Source organism: Pelophylax lessonae (assembly GCF_965119305.1).
Source record: "Pelophylax lessonae genome assembly, chromosome: 11".
Classification (NCBI taxonomy): Eukaryota; Metazoa; Chordata; class Amphibia; order Anura; family Ranidae; genus Pelophylax; species Pelophylax lessonae.
Genome location: NC_138778.1, coordinates 35,477,068 through 35,499,725, shown reverse-complemented (window position 1 = coordinate 35,499,725; position 22,658 = coordinate 35,477,068). Strand labels below are relative to the sequence as shown.

At 47.2% G+C, this 22,658-nt stretch overlaps 1 protein-coding gene across 1 annotated transcript in view; it reads right to left on the bottom strand.

Moving 5' to 3' along the window:
* Positions 1-22,658, bottom strand: part of CTNNBL1 (catenin beta like 1) — an 88,449-nt gene that overhangs the window by 26,118 nt on the left and 39,673 nt on the right. The window contains exon 7 of the mRNA XM_082272537.1: positions 5,015-5,106. Coding sequence (XP_082128663.1) covers positions 5,015-5,106 — 92 coding nt within the window. The remainder of the gene's footprint in view (positions 1-5,014; positions 5,107-22,658) is intronic.

The following is a 22,658-nucleotide window of genomic DNA, read 5'->3' as shown; positions in this document are numbered from 1 at the left end:
CAGCAGGCCTGCAGGAGAAGGGTGCTCTTCCCCCTGTGAGACTCTTACTGATGTCATCCAGGGCAGCCCCAAACAGGGGATCTCCTTGAAAAGGAAGATCAGTTAAGGCTTTTTTCTAGAGGTCTGGTCCGCAGACCAACACTTGAGCCACAAAACACGTTTAAGGACCACTGCTGAAACAGACAGTCTAGAAATCAGGGGAGCCTCATCCAAAGAGGCATCACAGATAAACTGCAGCCCCCGGACCAACTGGTTCGCAAAGGCAGGGGGGAGCTGCTCACCCTCCAGGTTACTGGGGAAAAAGCTTAGCCCACTTGGTCAGTTTGTGACACAAGGGAAATGGTGAAGTCCGGTCTGAGTGCCAAGCCAGCCACAGTGAACATACTGCGTGCCACAGCCTTCACCTGTCAGCCGGATACTTAAAATCCGGGGATTTTTCTACCGGAATCATGGTTGCCGCCTTCCATCTGGAACCTGGGAGATCTGCCACTGCTGGAACAGTCCACTTCTTAAGGAGGGACTCTTCAAGTGGGTACCTCATTGCGAATCGCTTCGGCACCACAAAGGAAGGTTCACACTCTTTTGGACAAATCTGTCAAAATAGGAAGGAAATGGAAACACCTTTGCCACTATAGAAGGCTTGTCAATGCCAAAGGGCAACAAGTGCCTCAGCTTCAGCTGCGTCCTCCATTTTTAAAGTCTCATGCACAGACACAACCAGTGAGTCCACCAGCACCTTTTCATGCTACAGGAGTGAAGGAATCACCCTCACTATCTGAAAACTCAGGGCGGGCCCCATCCGTGGCAGCCAGGTCAGATTCAGAATCTGAGGAGACAGATGAAACAGGGGAAGGCGGGGGACGGGAATGACTTTGTGGACCCACTTGTCTTGTACCAGGGAAGTCCACAGGTCCAGAAACCAATGAAGATGTCCCCCCACCTCCCCATACAGGTGAGGGCGCACCTTTATGCTAAAGGACTTTGTCCGGGGGTCTGGAGAAGCCAGGTCTTGGCTTGCCAGACCAGTTTCGTTTGGATCTTCCAGAGGAGGCCCTAAAAGGCTTTGAGCCCTTGTTAGTCGACCCTGAGGGACGAAAACATTTTTTAGGAGCCGAGAAGGAGGGCCCACATCTACAACGAGGTTTCTTGCCCCGAGTAGCCTGTGGAAGAAAAGTAAAGTACTCTTTCCCCCTGTGAGACAATTGATGTCATCCAGGTTAGCCCCAAATAGGCAAACCCTGTGAAAGGGGAGATCAAAGTCTGTTTAGAAGCCTGGACCGCAGAACAGCATTTAAGCCAAAACACACGCTGAAGGACCACTGTTGAAACAAAGAGCCGAGCCACTAGGCGTGCCACATTCAAAGAGGCATCACAAATAAACTGCAGCCCCTGAACCAGCTGGTCTGCCAGCTCAGCAAAGGCAGGGGGGAGCTGTTCTCCCTCCAGGTCACAGCGCAAAAGCTTAGCCCACTCAGAGTTTGCAACACCAGGGCAATGGTGAATACCGGCCTTAGTGCCGAACCAGCCAGAGTGTACACATTTGCAGGCCACAGCCTCTGCCTGTCAGTCAGAACCTTAAAGGCTGGCGACTCTTCAACTCGAATCATGGTTGCCTTGTTCAATCTGGAAACCAATGGGTCCACCACCGGTGGAACAGTCCACTTCTCAATAAGGGACTCCTTATAGGGGTAATGCCTAGTAAATCGCTGAGGGACCCCTTTGCCGCTCTAGATGGCTTGCGAGTGCCAAAGGGAATCTGCGCCTCCATCGCAGCTGCAGCTATGTCCCAGACCCAGCAGGGTGACCCACGTCCTCGGCGACCGTATCAGATTCAGGATCCGATGAGACAGATGAGGCAGGGGGCACTTTTTGCAAGCTTGTCACCCGAAAAAGCCACCTCCACCTGGAACAAAAAGGACTCGAGGACCGAATCTCAGTGCATCGATGGATGGTTGGGACCCGGAGGGCCCCGCAGCCTAAGAGAGGCGATCAGGTGGGGAAATGTGCTTCAAAGATTCCATGGGCTCCACCGTCATGGCCGCTGCCATTTTCAATGGCAAACCACCGCAAGATTATACAAACATGGCTGCCGTGCAAAGAAACACACTGGCTACAGCAAGATGGGGGCCCCGCTCGGCACCATGAGACTCCCAGGGACCCAGGAGGGATCCCTAGGACTCAGGCCCAGGCAGGACAGAGGGCCCTGGCAGGAGCCCTCACCACGCAACCCCCCCACCCACACTGCCGATCGTCCGGTTGACAGTGGCGCACCCCCCCTATGGCCAGCATAGCGCCCTCCCCCCACCCCAGGAGGTGGACCAGACACCCACACATACCCAGCGTAAGTGGAGGGGGGGTAAAACTGAGGACAGATGAAAGTGGGGTGCCTGACGGGAAGAAGGGAAACCTGGGGGTCCGACCATCCCAAGGAGGGGCCCACATCCATCCAAAAGCCCTCCAAGGGGAGAGGAGGGGACATCTACTCATCATACCAGGAACCAGGCGGGCACTGCTCCAGACAAAAACCTTGCCATCAAAATGGAGGCACTGTCGCCCAGGGGAACGATGTGACTCGGCCTGAGACTAGGTCGTATGTGACCTCGCGAGGCGTTTAACTCACAGGCCAGCCCCCATCCAGTGGGGTTATGTCGCGGCTGACTTAGCACAAAGCTGAGGTCTGCACACACTCGCTGGCCAGACTGGGGTGACCAATGGGTCTAGATTATCCTGCTTGTCGCCCAGTCCGACAGTTGCTTGTAGACCTCACAGGAAAAAACCAGGAGAAAAAATTTCTATCTAAAGAAAAAAATTTGCCAGGACCAAAGAACCCAGCAGGGAACTAGGTCCTTACTCCTGACTAGGCTGAAAAAAAGTAGATGTATATGTGGTGTGGGGTGCGCTAAACAACAAATAAATAATGAATATATAAATATATAACATATCTATGTGTGAACCAAATCAACAAAAGTAAATATATATAGCATATATCAATCTGTGAAGCCAATTAATAATGCAAATCAATTGGTGCATAAACCTAAAAGTAAAAGTCTCAGTAGAAGTCCTATGGGAAGAAACCGGTCAGATTAGGAGGCGCACACGTCACACACAACTTGCGGTCCGTGCTGCAGCCGGCCGCAAGCCTTTGCAGGAATTCGTATGCCTATGTTTATGCTGAATACAAGACATCCAATTGTAAGTGCATTATCAACTGTTTTTTGAATAAATCTCAAGGGTAATACACTATTAGTCCCCTTTTTTCCTTTAATACACGGTGGTTTTGTGAGCTTGTAAAGAAGGATGAGGCTGTGTTTCTTGCTGGTACTCGTTGCCATCTAGTGGAGAAAGAAAGGTAGAGCGGTTCTACATCCCACTTCAGGATTTTAAAGAGGAAGCAAGGCGGTGGTTTCACTGAACAAGTGCATACCTATTACCATCTGGTAAGAGGCTAATTCTTGGTGATTTACACGTGGTGTTTGTTCACAAGGAGATTGGATATTTTTTCAGCACAAGAAAATATAGTTGCACCTTATTTATTTCCGTTTGGTAAGGATGAATTTCACTCGGTGGTGGATACACGTATTATTTGGATAGAATACAATTCTACTCACCTGCACAATATTTATGGACACTTATGAACTTTTAGGTTTATGCACCAATTGATTTGCATTATTAATTGGCTTCACAGATTGATATATGCTATATATATTTACTTTTGTTGATTTGGTTCACACATAGATATATGTTATATATTCATTATTTATTTGTTGTTTAGCGCACCCCACACCACATATACATTTATCTATATTCAAAAGCACTGAATACCGGGAGCAGCTTCACCACACTATCAGCGCACCCATCCCCCCTTACAACATTGAAAAAAAGTAGAGTAACTATAGCAAAGAGGGGGGGTATACCCTCTTGGACTGCCCCTAGGCGTGGTTATGAAGATCAGGAGCTGTGTCCATCAATGAACGAAAGAGAAATGGCATCTTTTGTTAGAAAGCTGAAAAATCTGAGCCTTTTTAGGCATTCCAAAAACATTAAAACCAAAACAATTATCAGCGTGATGTAGAAACTGCCCGCAGGTGACACATTTACCACTGCAAAGTAATAGAGTAGTGTATGGTCATATACTGTACTATGTACAAACCTGAGTCAAAGCTCACAATCAAGATAAAGAGATTGTATACAGTGAGGGGAAAAAAGTTTTTGATCTCCTGCTGATTTTGTACTTTTGCACACGGACAAAAATGATCAGTCTATAGTTTTAATGGTAGGTTTATTGCAACAATGAGAGACAAAGTAACAACAAAAATATCCAGAAAAAAACATTTAAAAAAAGTTATAAACTGCATTTTAATGAGTGAAATTAGTATTTGATCCCCTATCAATCGGCAAGATTTCTGGCTCCCAGGTGTCTTCTATACAGGTAACGAACTGAGATTAGGAGCACTCTTTTAAAAAGGAGTGCTCCTAATCTCAGCTTGTTACCTGTATAAAAAGACACCTGGTAATCTGGCGGCCCTTCACATCTAAATGATAGACTTGCTCTAACTTGTTGCTCTAGGTACCTAGAATTTTTAGGCGAGCAATGGCAGCCCTCATCATATTCATCTCAGTACAGGTTTCCTTTAAATTACAGATTATATACCTTTAAATAACAGCGTGTCCCTAATGGCTTATAAACGTACTAGCATAGAAGCACATTCTGCATTACAAAAGCCTCAGATACAGTAGAAGCACAGTTATGCTATCATAGAAGGTCAGCCGCACTATATAATAAAGGCATTGCCAGCAGTGGGATGAGGAGTAGAGTGGAGGCCACTATGGTATTTTTTTTTTAAAAAAAAAGGAGAAATCAGTTTTTCTTATAAGTGCGCTATTAGTTAGACCGTGTTTTCAATATGCTGGATGTAGTAAAATAACAAAAGAAAAAAGCACAGCCTAAATGAAAAAGGCACCATTCTGGAAATGTCAAGGAGGAAGGTGGGGAAAGGGAAATCAATTTACCCACCTTTAAGCGTTTTAGCAGCCATTGGAGCAAACCTTGCTGTGCTGCCTCAGTGCAGATCTCAGGGCGGAATTCAGTCATGTTCTCAATGATTGCTGAAGGAAGAAAAGGTTATCACTGAACACGTGCAGCTACAGATCAATACTGTTCCCAATGTCCTGCATGGCCTATATAACACATTACCACCAGCATGCAAAACCTCCATTAAAGACCCATAAGGCTTCGTAAATCTATTACGTTCACTGCTTTTCTATGTAGTTATAAATTATATCTATACACTGTTACATGTCAAAATACAGTACATGAATAGTATTGAAATGAATTGTAACATTTTACTTGAATACCATTTTGTTTACATATGCAATACTGCTATCAGCAGGTGGAGCTCTGCACTGTTTGACATAACAATGTGCTGTGCACATTACATACATACCATTTAAAATGATTAAAAAGTCTTGGCTGCTCCAGGTAAGTCTGCTGGGCGGAAAGTGAACAAACACGCAAGTCGTGTGAAACGCGTCAACCTTTTGTGCCCTGCTGTAAGCCTTGCACCATCTGTGCTTATTTTATTTATTTTCTCCTGAATTTACATCTTATGGGAGTGCAGCCAATTCCTCATCCATTCATCCATGACTGATTGACAGCCATGTAAGCCAATGGTGCCCCTGATGTGTCACAGCCAATCAGGAGGGAGAGTCCCGGACGGCCGAGGGACTTGTGGACATCACTGGCCAGATATGGGGCTCAAGTAAGTATTAGAGAGTGCTGGGGAGGCTGCTGCACACAGAAGGCTTTTTATCTTAATGCATAGAATGCATCAATATAAAAAAAAAAAAACCTTCTGCCTTTCCTACTCCTTTATTGAATGAAGAGGGACACACCTTCCTCACTTTTTAACAGAGACAGAACATTTTAAATTAGGTCTGCAGTGACCTTCACCAAGCAGTAAGGCCATCTATTCCCAGTTCAAATCTCGGCCAGTTCAACAGGAACAGACCGAGATTCGAACCGTTAATAGGCAGGCTGAATGTACCAGGTTAATCAATCAAACTGGGTACAGCCAGCCTACTGGATTCTCTTGCGATTAATGCTAGGGGCTGCCATAGCCCCTAGCAATAATCACTGTCTTCTGGCGGGGACAGCTTCCCCTGCCCGCCCTTGCGCTGATAGAAGACAATTACGGATTCCTCTGTCAACACTGTGTTGATGGGGGAATCGTGCAAATTTCTTTCCTGCAAACCTTGATTGCAGGAATGAAATTTGCATCATGTATAGCCTGCCTAAGGGTTTATACATTGATATAAAATCAGTTTACAAGCTTGAAAAAAAAAACAAATTGGAAAAAAAAACGAACAAAAGAGAATCTGTGCTTTACCACGCAGAGCAAAATAGGATTTTTGAATTCCACATAAAATCTTTTTCTTGAAGTCCATTGAGGGACACAAGTCCTACACCTTTGCAAAAGTATTCCAACTGAGGGGTGGGCAATACAGTAAGAGGCTCAACAAAAAAACAACAGAATTGGGGATGGGCTGCAGCTCCAAGAGCTGGGTGAAGAATCCTACACCCAAAGCTTGCATCAGATGAGGCAGACATGTCCATCATGGTAGAATTTAGAGAACTTGTTAACAGAAAACCAGACGGCAGCCTTTCAAACCTGAGAAACAGGGGCTTCATTGCCAAATCTGAAGAGGTGTTCGTTGTCCTAGTGGACTGGGCTTTAATTGGGAAGGGGGTACCTAATCTTTGAACACAAGCTTGAACAATGATTTAGTTACCTCAAAATAGAACAAGAAGCCAGGACGCCCTTCCGGGGCCCACCCTGGATGACGGGAAAAAAAAAAAGGAATCAAGAGCAAACAACTTGCACAGCATTAACCACATCCACTGACAGATGTGACCCACGACAGAATGTTGTGTTGTTACAGATGTCTGGAGGAAACTGGGCAAAGGTAACAGCCTCAAAAGAAGCTACCATCAGCCCTAAGACCCTCATGCAGAAGAGGATAGTTTCTGGATTGAGGAACACGAACTGGAGTCTGAAGTTTTTCTGGGGGAGGGACAGTCTGGTCTGAAAAAAATACTCCAAGCAAGGAGTCAGAATCTGCAACGTTTTCTGATACTTCTGGGTTCATCCGAACCTCTTCAACATCTGACAGATATGCGCTGTCCTCCTTAGCCCTCACTGACGATTTCCTCAACAGAAGGTTGTTCAAGTAATACATGATGGGCACAACAAGGTCAGAGTCTTGGTGAACAACCAAGGTCCAGGCAAATAGAAGAGCCATGAGAACTGTAAGTGCAGAAGTGGACCTCAAACTAAAAGCTGAGGGCATGCTGAAGTGAAAGGGGTGTTTGAGTGCTACAGATGGAGATGTTTGTTCCTTAGACTTCTGAGGAAGGAGAGTGCTTTTGCCCCCAATAGCATCCTTGATGATCGTATCGAGAGATGGTTCAAAGAAGCAACATCCTTTGAATGCCATGTGGAGTAAACTCTTCTTGGAAGTAAGCCAAGCACTTAAAGTGATTGTAAAGACTCTTTTTTTAAAAATAACAAACATACCTGCCCTTTGCAGTTGGTTTTGCACAGAGCAGCCCGGATCCTCCTCTTCTTGGGTCGGTCCCTGCTGCTGCTCCCACCCCCTCCCTCCTGTTTATTGCCCCCCACAGCAAGCAGCTTGCTATGGGGGCACTCGAGCCGAGCAGCAGTTCTGTGTGTCCATTCAGACATGGAGCTGCTGTTCGGCCCTGCCCCCTCCTGATTGGCTAACTGACCTCGATTGGCAGCCACAGGAGCAAATGATGCCGCTTATGCTTCCCGGCCAACCAGAAGGGAGAGTCCCGGACAGCCAAGGGACTCGTAAACATCGCTGGAGAGAGATAGGGCTATGGTAATTAGGTTCTGCTGGGGAGGCTGCTACAGCCAGAAGTTTTTTTATCTTAATGCATAGAATGCATTAAGATAAAATACCTTCTGAATTTACAACGCCTTTAAGCAGAAAAGGGCCCTGTGCATATGTATTGACAAAACACTATTACAAGAAAGAAGATAGAAAGCTTCTTAGAGGCCATCAAAGCACATTTTCAACACCACATACAGCTGTTGCATGTGATCAATGATCCAAGGTTCCATGGAAGTGGCCAGATAGACTTCAACAAATCAGACATGGTTTGGCAGAGAATTACAGCCAGAACCAGGTGCAAAACTGCTAAAGAGAACGTGGTTCTGTAAAGTGCCCCAAGCCTTTAATCAGTTGGGTCCCAGAAGGCAGGTGCATCCTCCACTAGTATGGTGGTCTCTGTTAAAGCGAGAATAGACTAGATTGACTGTGTGAACAGACCACTTTCGAACAAAGCCGTCACTAAAAGTATACAAAAAAAAAGCAAGCACTAGGAGGAGGAGGAAAAAAAATAGAAAACACACACACAATCTCCAATTTTCATACAGAAATAACTGACAAAGCAGATGGAAAGGGAAAGTATTCATGGCTTTAGGGGTCCTGTAAAAATCAAGGCTCGAAAAAATGGATTTTTGTAAGAACTTACCGTAAAATCCTTTTCTCTTAAGCTCATTGACAGACGTAGTCTTCTTGATTCTCAAGAGCTGGGTTATGTTGTTTCCGCAGGAGTAGGACTAGGCAGAATGACAAAAACGTTCTGGCTCCACCCTAGGGGCAGTCCCTGAGGGTATATCCTCCCTCTCTCTGCTACAGGGAATCAGTTCTGTTTAAAGCAGTACAGAGAATTTAACCCAACCCAACTCAATGATAGAGGGGCGGGTACTACGTCTGTCAATGAGCTTAAGAGAAAAGGATTTTACGGTAAGTTCTTACAAAAATCCATTTTTTTCTATCGCTCATTGACAGACGTAGTCTTCTTGATTCTCAAGAGCTGGGACATCCAGAAGCAGTGCCACAAATGAGGGGTGGGATTGACAAAATCAAATCCAATCTAGAAGGCCCAACCGGTGCCAAACTAGAAGTTTTAAAGGCTCATTATAAACAAAGAATGAGGCTAAAGAAAAATTTTTCCAACGGAAAAAAAACCCTCGAGGTAGACCACTGGTCTCCTCAAATTGCGGCCTGCAAAACCTTGCGGCCAAATGAGGCATCAGACGATGCCATTACATCAACTTTATAATGTTTAGAGAAGGTATGCACCGACGACCAGGTAGCCGCCTTGCACACCTGGACCACTGACGCCTGATGGCGAAAAGCCCATGACGCACTAAGTGCCCGAGTGGAGTGCGCCTTAACAGGGAACGGGGGCTCCCGACCCTTAATAGAATAAGCCTGCACTACCGTCTGTCTGATCCATCTGGAAATGGTCGCGGCAGATGCAGGCAACCCCTTTTTGGGTCCATCTGGGATCACAAAAAGTGAATCCGTCTTGCGAAACGAGACTGTCGTTTTCAAGTATACCCTGATCGCCCGGACCACATCCAAGGAGTGCAAAGCAAATTCCCGAGGATGACTGGGCTTAGGACACAGGGAAGGTAATACAATTTCTTCATTCAGATGAAATTCTGAAACCACTTTTGGTAGGAAGGATGGATTCGGACGAAGAACCACCTTATCTCTATGAACCACCAGATATGGTGAACGACAAGATAATGCGGCCAGTTCTGACACCCTGCGTGCAGAAGTAATAGCCACCAAGAAGGCCACCTTCTGGGACAACGTGGGTAGAGGAATCTCCCTAATATCTTCAAAGGGAGGTTTCTGAAGAACCGACAACACTAGATTAAGATCCCAGGGGGGTAACGGCGCGTGCACTGGCGGAGCCAGATGTCGCACCCCCTGGATGAAATTCCGCACCAAGGAATGAGTAGCCAAAGGCTTCTGAAAGAAGATGGCTAATGCTGAGACCTGACCCTTGATAGTACTCAAGGCCAGTTTCTGCTCAACCCCTTGTTGCAGAAAAGCCAATATTCGACTAATCGAATAAGACCGAGGACGGAACCCCAAAGGTTCACACCATGCAATGTAGGACTTCCATGTGCGATGATAAATCTTTCTGGAAGTCACTTTCCTTGCTTCAACTAGAGTAGGAATAACTGAAGCTGACAAACCTTTGTCCTTCAGCACCTGGGTCTCAATAGCCAGGCCGTTAAAGCCAGCGATCGTAAAGCAGGATGGAAGATCGGTCCCTGAGACAGTAGATCCTCCCTGAGAGGAAGTCTCCATGGGACGTCCGCCACCAGTCTGACCATGTCGGCGTACCAAGCTCGACGAGGCCAGTCCGGAGCTACCAGGATTACTGGGATTCCTTCCTCCTCTACCCTGCGAAGAAGTCTTGGCAGTAACGCGAGAGGAGGGAAGGCATATATTAGCTGGTATTGCCCCCACGGGGCGATCAGTGCGTCTGCGGTTTCTGCTAGAGGATCGCGGGAGCGAGCCACGAATCTCTGAACTTTCCTGTTGAATCGTGATGCCAACAGATCCACATCCGGGGTGCCCCACCGTAGGCACAACTGGTGGAAAACGTCTGGATGGAGGGACCATTCCCCCTGATCCAGGGTCTGACGGCTGAGATAATCTGCCTGCCAATTCTCCACCCCCGGAATGAACACCGCAGAGATTGTTGGAACAAATCGTTCCGCCCAGCGAAGAATGCAAGCCACTTCTTTGGCCGCTCGGACACTCTTGGTGCCCCCCTGATGATTGACATAAGCCACGGCCGTGGCATTGTCCGACTGGATCCGAACCGGGCTGCCCTGGAGCTGCTCGGTCCAGTGAATCAGACAAAGTCTGATCGCTCTCAGTTCCAATACATTTATCGGTAACCTGGATTCTTCCGGGGACCAAAGTCCCTGGACAGATAACTGACCAAGAATTCCTCCCCATCCGGATAGACTGGCATCCGTGGTCACTATCGTCCAATATATTGGCAGAAATGACTTTCCCTGGCTGAGCATTGGAGACCGAAGCCACCAAACCAGAGACTCTCTGGTCTGTTTGCTCAATCGTATCTGATTGTCCAGGGATTCCGGATTCCGATTCTATCTGAGAAGAATCTCTTGCTGAAGAATTCGGGTATGGGACTGGGCAAATGGGACTGCTTCGAATGAAGCCACCATCAACCCCAGAACCCTCATGCACGTCCGAAGGGAAGACCAGCTGTTGGACAGTAACAACTGGACTGCTGATTGAATCTTTCGAAGTTTCCCTACCGGAAGGAAAACTCTCGTCCTGACTGTGTCTAGAATTAGACCCAGATATTCGAGCCTCTGGGTGGGAACCAGAAATGACTTTTGCTGGTTCACCAGCCACCCGAATTCCTGTAAAGAAATCATAGTAATTTCTATGTTTTGTAGCAAGGTCTGAGGAGACTCTGCATGAAGCAGAAGATCGTCTAGGTAACCTAGAATCGATATACCTCTTTGGCGCAGAAGTGCCAACATTGGGGCCAACACCTTTGTGAAGACCCGCGGAGCCGTGGCGAGACCGAAAGGTAACGCCACAAACTGATAGTGGTTCTCCTCTACGGAAAAGCGTAGAAAACGCTGATGTCCTGCGAAAATGGGAATGTGAAGATAGGCGTCCTTGATGTCTATGGACGCTAGGACATCCCCTGGATGCAGGAAGGCTGCTACCGTGCGAATGGACTCCATTCTGAATCTTCTTATGTTGACGAAAGAATTGAGTGCTCTTAAGTCCAGAATTGGACGCACTTTGCCCTCTTTCCTGGGTATTGTAAACAGGTTTGAATAAAACCCTTGAAACCGTTCTGTCCAAGGAACGTGGACTACCACTCCTTGTTGTAGTAAATCTGTGACTGCTCTCCTCAGATCTTCTAAACGATCTGCGGATAGACGGATATTGGAAGGGAAGAATCGCGCCGGTGGGAGAGATCGAAACTCGATCTTGTACCCTGACCTTATGACTTCGCAAACCCAATTGTCCGGGATTCTGGAAAGCCATGGATCCGGGAACCGGCGAAGACGTCCCCCCACCCCAGTTATGGGTGGGGGCGCACCTTCAGGCTTTGGATGGTTTATCTTCAGGTCTGGAGGGGGCGGGCTTTTGCTTGCCCGACCAACGACCCCTGACGCCTCCTGTAGGAGCTTTGGAGGACTTAGTTTTTTCACCCGCTGGACGAAAAAACCTCTTGTGAGCAGAAAAAGAAGGCCCTCGTCTTTGACGAGTTCCTCTACCTTTAAAATTTTGCGGTAAAAAGGTGCTTTTTCCACCGGTGAGATCCTTAATGATCTCATCTAAGTTGGCTCCAAATAGACGCTCTCCTGAAAAGGGGATATTAGCCAATGCTTTTTTGGAACCTTGGTCGGCTAACCAACCTTTTAGCCACAGTGTACGCCTGAGAACCACTGCTGAGACTGATGCTCGCGCCATTAATGGAGTGGCGTCTAACGCCGCATCACATACAAACTGTAACCCCTGTATCATTTGTTCCAACAAATCTGATACCGCCTGAGGGACTTCTTCTAAGTCCCGGCGTAACCACTTGGTCCATTCAGTTACAGCCTGCGAAACCAGACCAATAGCAATTATTGGTCTGAAAGCTGATCCAATCAAGGAAAACATGGTGCGAGACATAGCTTCTATCTTGCGATCCACTGGATCTTTAAAAGACGGAGCGTCTTCTAAAGGAATAACCGTGGCTTTATTCAATCTAGCAATAGGTGAATCCACCACAGGTGGTTCTGTCCATTTCTTAATAAGGGTTTCCTCAAACGGATAACGCCTGTCAATGCGTTTAGAAATATTAAAAGTGCGTTTTGGCAGACGCCATTCTTCTTCGATTGGATTGCCAAAACATTTGGGCAATGGAAAAACCTTCGCCACTTTGATGCGCTTTTTAGTCCCAAAAGGGATCTCAGTTTCAGCTATTTCCGATGGAGTACCCTGTAACCTTAAAGTCTCTTGAACAGATACAATGAGTGCGTTTACCAACGCTTCCTCTCGGGCTATGGCGGATGCCGAAACATCCTCCTCACTGTCTGAAGAGACAGGACCCGAGACACCAATACCAGATGAAGTACCTGCAACTGCAGAAATAGGCTCAGAGTCTGAATCCGAAGTTTCAGATAATAAGGGGTTAGGCGGGGGTCGCTTTCTTGCGCCCTGTCCCTGACAAGCCACTTCCACCCGGGACACAAAAGTTTCCATAATAGCTGACAAAGATTCAATTGTCAATGGGGTGCTGGAGGATCCCGCAGACCCCTCGAGGGGATCCGGAGGAGATACATGAGTGGCAGGGTCCATGTTAATACAGGACACCTTTGCCAGCAAAAACAAAAAAACTTTTTCTTTTTTTTTTTTTTTTTTGTGTGTCTCCCCCTAGCGCAATAGCGCCCCTCAGAGTACCTGCTTCTCGATCCCAGAGAGAGAGAGAGAGAGGGACCCCCAAGGCTCACCAACCGATGCAGTGCAGTTTCCAACAAACTGCAGTCAGCGTCTGTCTTACACAGACTGGAAGGAGCTGTTTGCTTTTTTCCCGGGCAGAAGGCGTGGCTCCGCCCCCTGTGTACGCCTTCCGGCGTTCCCAGCCCTCCACGAGGTAGCTGGGCTCACAAAACATGGCCGCCCCCATAGAAGAGACATAAGACTCCAAAAACATGGCGGCCGGCGTGACCTGAGGACATACATGCATTCGGTCTACGGCAAAATGGCGGCGGACCGCCGATATCGTCTTCCCAGCACATCCACCTGCACTCTGCTAAGAGGTGACATATGGATCTACAGAGATACACTGCACATAAGGTAGGATTATACCTCCTATGTCTGCTGTAATTTACAGTCTGCTGGGTAGAGTGTTAGCTCTTGAACCAAGTCCACTTCCCACAAACACATGCTGTATTACAAGGGGGACTTGTAAGTATCAGATATATACTGACCATATATTGAGGGGCCCATAATATATACTGCCTCATAATGAGGAAAAAAGGGAACGTTTACTCACCATACCGAACCGACAGGCACCCTCTCTTCACAATACCCTCTCCACCGGGGTGGGGGTTTGTGGACGCCTCGACTCTCTGGTACCTGGCGTCCAAGCGAGCTTTTAACTCGCAAAGTCAGTCCCTTTGCTGGGACTCCGTCGCGGCCGACTCAGCGCACTGGTCTGCACGCGCTCTTAGGCAGAAACCGGGGTGACCACTGGATCTCAACATCCAGCCCGTCGCCCGGCCCCGCATACTTACTTGAATATGTCGCGGCCGACCAAGCGCAATGCCATGGTCTGCGCGCGCTCGTAGGCCGGCTGGGGTGACCACAAGTGTCGCCCAGTCCGGCATTTTTGCTTGAAGATCTCACAGGAAAAAAACACTGGAGAAAACTACCTAAAAAATGTCTTTTTCTTAAAGAAAAAAAGTCTTGCCAGGACCAAAAGATCCCAGCAAGGAACTTAGGTCCTTACTCCTGACTAGACAGAAAAAAACTGATTCCCTGTAGCAGAGAGAGGGAGGATATACCCTCAGGGACTGCCCCTAGGGTGGAGCCAGAACGTTTTTGTCATTCTGCCTAGTCCTACTCCTGCGGAGACAACATAACCCAGCTCTTGAGAATCAAGAAGACTACGTCTGTCAATGAGCGATAGAGAAATACTGGTAGAGGAAACAGGCTGATCCTATGCATCAATATGGTGTGCATCATATAAATACGGGCCAAAAAAGGCCCCCTTTAATATGGGAGTAAAAGCAGTGGACTGTGACTTCTCAGGATAAAAGTTCCTCTGGGATAAGAGTGACTCTGCAGCCGATGGGTCAAAAACAGTTTACAGTCAAAGTAAATCAGACCATGAATCTGCTGGAGAAGGTGTAGTAGCATGCTTGCAGCTTCTGCAATCAGAGTCGAAACTGAACTGGGTACTTTGGGACAAATTCCTGCTTGACCATTTTAGAAACCTCAAAGACGGCAGAGGACCCAGCCATACTTAGAGGAATAAACTCTAATGGCAGAGCGCAACATGATACCAGGGTACAGGCATCACTCCGACCAGTTAATAGATAAAAGTGCCGGGGGCACCTGGCATGGCAGGACTGCCCCTCATCTAGATTTGCCACAAGCATCCTGACCCTCATGTCTAAAAAGTAGACATGTCGCAGCCACAGCGTGGTAGACAACTTACAGGCTCGGGATAGGAGGCAAGGCCTTGAATGCTCATGAAACCTGGATAGCCAGCTGGTAGAGAATTTCACAACCAGAGTGTCAGGTGACAAGAGGTGAATCAAAAGTCATTGTAGAAAAGCAGTAGGAATGAACTGAAGCTCCACACGGCTCTATGCAGCAGGAGCAACAGCATGGAGACGCTTCCTCAAAGCTGTTTTTTGGGGGGGGGGGGGGGAGCACAAGAGTGCAAATGACACTTCACCCAGCAGAATGATGCCATCGCTCTGTCCCCCAGCACTAACCCATTCCAATGCAACGTTGACAGCAAATGGGTAAAAGTATGCCCAGAGACAAACAAAAATAAAGGAGCGCCCAGGCAGAATAGCCTACTTACTACATCTTCAGAGACAGGGCAAGCACAAAGTATTACAAAACAGCAGTACTATTCCTGGAGCGTGAGCCACAGATAATTTATCTAGTACCAGTCTGGAAAGTGCCCAAGCAGAGCCTAGTGCCTGAGGGTACTTCCAGGCTTACCCCACAACAACTTGTCCAGCTGCTGTAATCGTCCAAAGCCAGTCTGAGGATGAATGCACCAGATAGCTGCTAAAGCCCCAAGGAGCCGTTTAAAAAAGAATGTTGACTGAAGAGAAATGAAAAACATGGGTGCATGCTAGTTGAAAAAATGGGTTATTCTTGGGCTGGCCTACAGTTTTTTTTTTTGTTTGCTAGTGTCCAATCTTTCTATAGGCAGCAGTATAATCTGAAGGTTTAAATCAGGCATGTCCAACCTGCGGCCCGAGGGCCGCATGCAGCCCTGAACCGCAGGCAATGCGGCCCACTGCCCCCTGACAAATTTTTTTTTTCTGGGGAGGAAGGAAGTCGGGTTGGTGGCACGGCCACAGCAGCTTCCAACTAACTCAGCTGCGAGCGCGGCTGAGGGATGAGGAGGGGAGAGGAGGAGGGGAGGCGAACGCGTGCAGTGTTTCTGACTCCTACCACCATGACCACTTCAAATCACTAAAGTGGTCATGGTGGTTAGAGTGTTCCTTTATTGTCTCTCAGAAGTAAACCTCTGTATACCGATTCCATTTAATTTGATCATCCTCTGGTTGTGTTAAAATTAGTGAGGGGGGTGCGGCGGCATTTTATTACATGCCTTAACTATAGTATATATTTTATATGCGGCCCGAGAAAATTTCTCTACACTCAATGTGGCCCAGAGAGGCCAAAAGGTTGGAAACCTATGGTTTAAATTGTAACAGCAAAACTTTTTTTTTTCGTTTTGGATAAACTGGGGAGGGATTAGATGAACCCCTGTCAAACTTTATAATGGTGCCCCCGTTAGGGAGATTCACAATGTGCCGTTTACCGGTATCACTGAAGGTGAAAGTTAAAGAAAATCCCAAATTTTTAGGGGACATCCCAGGATTCCCTCACTTTGGAGAGACCTCCTCTCACTTCTTGTTTTGGCTATGGAACAGGAAGTGAAGGGAAATCTGCCCTATGGGACACAGATGGAAAACAAAAAAAACACTGAAAGGAGTTTCTAACCCTCTCCCTTACTCTATCCTATATGGAAAAAAAAAAAAAAAAAAAAAAAAAAAAAAAAAAAATCGCCCTCAGTTCTACTTTAAGATCTCACTACCTGATACATCCAGGTTTGGGAAATTCCACCCCCATTCTCCCACTCTGCAGTGATAGATGGCAGATTACCACCGGGCAGTTGCTATGCTGCAGCGCACGGATTTGTGGAGAGTCCTCAGCCCTGTGTATGCATCCACAGCAACTTGAAGAATACACAGGGCTCACTCTTTTCTGCCATAGAGAAATGAAGAAAAGAAAAGGCAAGTATAAGCAGCATGGGGGGGGGGGCTTTTGCCTTGTAGAGAAAAAAAAAAAAGCAGAGGTCAACTGCTCTAATATAGTATGATTATGTTCTTAAGATCGCTATACAAAGGCTGAACATCTAACAGATCAGAATAGTTTAGAGCAAAGTTTCTGTCAGTTGGAATTTTCTTGGGGTGAAAATGCATGGCACAGTGAACAGAAATCTACAGGGTCATATCATGAACATCTGACAAAGTACACAGTCACTTGCTAGCTTTCTATTAGTCCTCTCACAATCGAGAGGTTTAGGCAATTTGTTTAAGTGACTTTAACTCACATCTCACAAAACTAATTATAGGGATTTCCCGCTGGCTTCTTGTGTCTCTTTAGACTTTAGAGCCAGGACCGCTCTGTAGATCTGGGCTCTGTATAATCCCATGCATTCTCCAAAGATAATATAATACAGAAAATCACATGAGTGGATCTCCTTGAAAAGACCTCAGCAGGTGATAGGCCCTGGAAGCTCAACTAAGAGACATTCCCAAGATACACAGAAGAAGAAGATATCAGTTTGAGTGAAATGAGTGTTAAGTAATGAATTAAAGTAATGTACATTTATGGTGAAAGGCATTACTCGAGCTAACCACAAAAGGGGCAGAGGTCTTCCCAAGAAAAATAGACAGGAAGACTTCAGCTAATTGTCCATAGTGCCGAGACTTTCCAGTGTTTCTCATGTGAAATCTCTTAAAGTTGTAACCCTAAGATGCGAAAAATGGACAAAGCATGTCCATTGTGTGTACGTGTGTCAATTAAGAGCACAAAGTGTAATTTCTGTCTGCTGTTTTGTTCCTCTGCTATCAGCATGAGTCACTTCTGACAAGCTGTGTGAAGGGGGGTGTGTTCCTTCCCTCCAATCCGCTCTCATAGCTCTCCTCACTGAGCTCTGCAGAGTGTAACTTTAGCTCTCCGCCCCTTTTTTTGTGAACTCTCAGACAAGATGATTAATTCTGCACTTTGAATGTATGTAAAGAAGAGAAGACTGCAGATAAACAGGTACAATTCATGTAGGAGGATTGGTTTTATTTTTGTGCATCACCTGAGGCCAGTCACTTTACTGGGTATATGTAGCCAGTTAACAACCACTTTAGCCAGTTGCCAACCGCATATATACTGTGGCAGGCTGGCTCGGCTGCACGTGCCCCCCCCCCCCCCCCCGATGTTCTGATTTGGTTCAAGACCGATCAGTCATCAGGTCCAGGCCAATGATTTTTGGCCTGGACCTGTTGATCAGCTCCAACCAATGGCAGAACCTCCTGTACCTATGTAATGTAAACACATGCACAGGATATGATGCAATCTTCTCTCCTGGAGTCCTTTTCGGTTCCAGCGTGAGAGGAGATAACATCTACCGTGAGTACACAATTAGCACACTGACACCAGTACACATAGGCACACTTAACCCCCTGATCACCCCCTAATTAACCCTTTCACTCCCTGTCACAGTGCACACTATACAGTATGTGATGTGTACAATACACCTAGGTAGGTATATCTCTCGCGCCACTAACTAAATGTGGTAACAATTAATATCTATAGAGTAAAAAGGATGATATCCTATACAAATCTTGTGTATATATGCAGCAGCTGGGGTCAAATGGGTATGTAGAAGATATATTTAAGCCTCTGTAGTTGTTGGCTACCACCAGCGCTTGCCTATAATGTATTGCAAACCAAAAGTGCTATGTACATATACCCTAAATTCTCAATCAGTTGCAGTGAATAATGGAAAGCAAAAAGGAAACTCCGGATAGTGTATTACCAACAAAAGCTTTCATTGCCCTGAAGACGTCAGTTTGCATGACGAAACGCGTAAAATGGAACGCACGTGGTGACATCATGAGGAGCGAGTGGAACGCACGCCGGAAGTTACAAGGCAGTCCACTCCAACTCCGTTGTGAGACTAGTCAGGAAATTTTTTAACAGCTTTTTATACCATTATTGTGGATGTTTTTAACCCATGGACGGGCAATAAAAGCTTTTTATGGTAATACACTATCCGAAGTTTCCTTTTTGCTTTCCATCCCTGCCACAAAAGAGGAGTGCTGGAGAGGCGGTATACAGACTGTCGTTCCTGGTCAGGGTGACCACACAGGATACATCGCATACCGTTCCTGGTCGGGATGACCACCAAAGCGCTATTTGGTCTTGATGTTATGCAGCAGCCAAGACCAGCACCTTCTGGTGAGTGGCCCATTCACATTTATTTTTGGATTTGTTTTCGGTGAAGCGTAGCTACCACACGGTTGGCGGGGGAAGATTATTATTAGCACCTGCACTTTGAACTAGCACGGAACTATTCACATCATTGCACAAGATATTAATTATTTTTGCACCGAAATATTAAATGGACAATTTTAGACAGCATTTTATGTTATACGTCACTTTTTATAACCAGTGGTTGTTGATTTACTTCACATAGCACAATATTGATTTTAGATTATTTTTTATAACTTATATCTTTTATCTTAATTGATTGAATATATATAGATATATACACATATATTATATACAGTGGGTACGGAAAGTATTTAGACCCCCTTAAATTTTTCACTCTTTGTTATATTGCAGCCATTTGCTAAAATCATTTAAGTTCATTCTTCTTCCTCATGAATGTACACATAGCACCCCATACTGACAGAAAAACACAGAATTGTTGACATTGTTGCAGATTTATTAAAAAAGAAAAACTGAAATATCACATGGTCCTAAGTATTCAGACCCTTTGCTCAGTATTTAGTGGGGCTTTGTTGCGGCCGACCTAGCGTGGAGCTGTGGTCTGCACACGCTCCCCGGCCAGACATAGCTTCCTTAACCGCTTGCCGCCCGCCCGCTGTCATATGACGGCGGAGCGGAGCGACCATTATCCTGGGCCGCCGTCATATGATGGCGGCACTTTAAGCAGGGCAGGCGCGCGATCGCGTGCGCGCCGCCCTGCACTGCCGGTGTCGGGGTGTCCCCGGGACACCTCCCGTCACCGGCAGGGGGGAAACAGCCAATGGGCGTGGCTGTTTCCCACGTGATCGGCTGTGTTCCCAAGACACAGCCGATCACAATGAAGGCGCCCACAAGATGACCGCGCATGCGCGATCGGGAGCGCGCAGCGCGGTCATGTCGGTGGCACTATGTTCCGTAGGAAGACAGCTGTCACCGGCGGTAGTAAACAGTCACTGGCAGTGACTGTTTACTATGTGATCGGCTGTGAATCCATTCACAGCCGATCACAAAATGTAAACAAAGAGCAGTAATTCACTGTTACTAGCTCTTCTCCCCTCATACAGCTTCCAGTGTGAGGAGAGCAGAGCTAGAAATAGTGAGTTACTGCTCTGTACACATGTCACAAAGTAAAAGCACAGAAATAAATGTCCCCACACAGTCCTCAGCCCCCCCCCCCCATGTCACCTGTCACCCAACAGTCACCTCATCAGTGCCCAGAAATTGACACCCATAACGTTCACATGTGAGCGCAGCGATCGCGGGCAGAATCACAGCGATTCTGCCCGCGATCCGGAAATCATTGCAAATCGTGAGACGCCTGTGCGTTGCCCGTGATTTGCAATAGCACCCCAAACGCGGTGCGATGTTGCCGCCATTTCCGCCTGCCGATTCGCGGTAACATCGCGCAAACAACGCATGACGCCCAAAAAAGGTACAAGAGTTTCTTTGGGGCGTCATGCGTTGTTTGCGCGATGTTACCGCAATTCGGCAGGCGGAAATGGCGGCAACATCGCACAGCGTATGGGGTGCTATTGCAAATCACGGGCAACGCACAGGCGCCCCGCGATTTGCAATGATTTCTGGATCGCGGGCAGAATCGCAGTGATCCTGCCCGCGATCGCTACGCTCACATGTGAACGTAGCCTAAAGTTCACCGGTCACCAGAGACTGCCATCAGTACCGCCGTGCACCATCGCCCGTCACCTGTCACCCATCGGTGACCATCGCCCGTCACCTGTCACCCCATCAATCACTGTCACCTGTCACCCCATCAGTGATCGTCACTTGACACCCCATCAGTGATTGTCATCTGTCACCCCATCAATCATCGTCACCTGTCACCTCATCAATCATCGTCACCTGTCACCCCATCAATCATCGTCACCTGTCACCCCATCAATCATCGTCACCTGTCACCCCATCAATCATCGTCACCTGTCACCCCATCAATCATCGTCACCTGTCACCCCATCAATCATCGTCACCTGTCACCCCATCAGTCATCGTCACCTGTCACCCCGTCAGTCATCGTCACCTGTCACCCCGTCAGTCATCGTCACCTGTCACCCCGTCAGTCATCGTCACCTGTCACCCCGTCAGTCATCGTCACCTGTCACCCCGTCAGTCATCGTCACCTGTCACCCCGTCAGTCATCGTCACCTGTCACCCCATCAGTCATCGTCACCTGTCACCCCATCAGTCATCGTCACCTGTCACCCCATCAGTCATCGTCACCTGTCACCCCATCAGTCATCGTCACCTGTCACCCCATCAGTCATCGTCACCTGTCACCCCATCAGTCATCGTCACCTGTCACCCCATCAGTCATCGTCACCTGTCACCCCATCAGTCATCGTCACCTGTCACCCCATCAGTCATCGTCACCTGTCACCCCATCAGTCATCGTCACCTGTCACCCCATCAGTCATCGTCACCTGTCACCCCATCAGTCATCGTCACCTGTCACCCCATCAGTCATCGTCACCTGTCACCCCATCAGTCATCGTCACCTGTCACCCCATCAGTCATCGTCACCTGTCACCCCATCAGTCATCGTCACCTGTCACCCCATCAGTCATCGTCACCTGTCACCCCATCAGTCATCGTCACCTGTTTGCCATATACATGCAATCACTTACTGACCGCCTAACGACTATATGCGTCGGCCATTAAAAGCTAAATACTGGGGTTATGGCAGCAAATAGCCCCCATAACCCCGGTATTTTTTGAAACGGCGAGCGGTCGGCTTTCAGATAAGGGTGGTCCCAGTGGCGGATTCGTCGCGGAATTACCCTTACGGTGCAGGGGGAAGAGGTGCCCCCCCCCTCCTGCCGCGTCCCAGATGTTTTCCCAGCTTACCGGACCCGCCGGCAGCGGGGAAAACTATCCGGTCCCGGATCCTCAGAGACAGGAAGTCGAGTGAGGGCAAGATGGCCCTCACTCGACTCTATGGTCTTGGAGGACCGGAGCTACGTCAAAAGACGTTGCCTAGCAACCGGTTTAAAGGGCCGCTTTTTTTTTTTTCTTTCCTCTTTCAACAATTTTTTTTTTTTCTTTAGTGTAGTTGTGAGGTCTTTTTGACCCCAGATCTCACAATAAAGAGGACCTGTCATGCCTATTTCTATTACAAGGGATGTTTACATTCCTTGTAATAGGAATAAAAATGATCAAAACATTTTTTTTTTAAACTGTGTAAAAATAAAATAATAATAAATAAAATAAATAGGAAAAAAAAAAAATTAAAGCGCCCTGTCCCCGTTAGCTCGCGCGCAGAAGCAAACGCATACGCAAGTCCCGCCCACATTTGTAAATGGTGTTCAAACCATACATGTGAGGTATCGCCGCGATCGTTAGAGCGAGAGCAATAATTTGAGCTCTAGATCTCCTCTGTAACTCTAAGCTAGTAACCTGCAGAAATTTTTAAAATGTTGCCTATGGGGATTTTTAAGTACCAATGTTTGGCGTCATTCTGT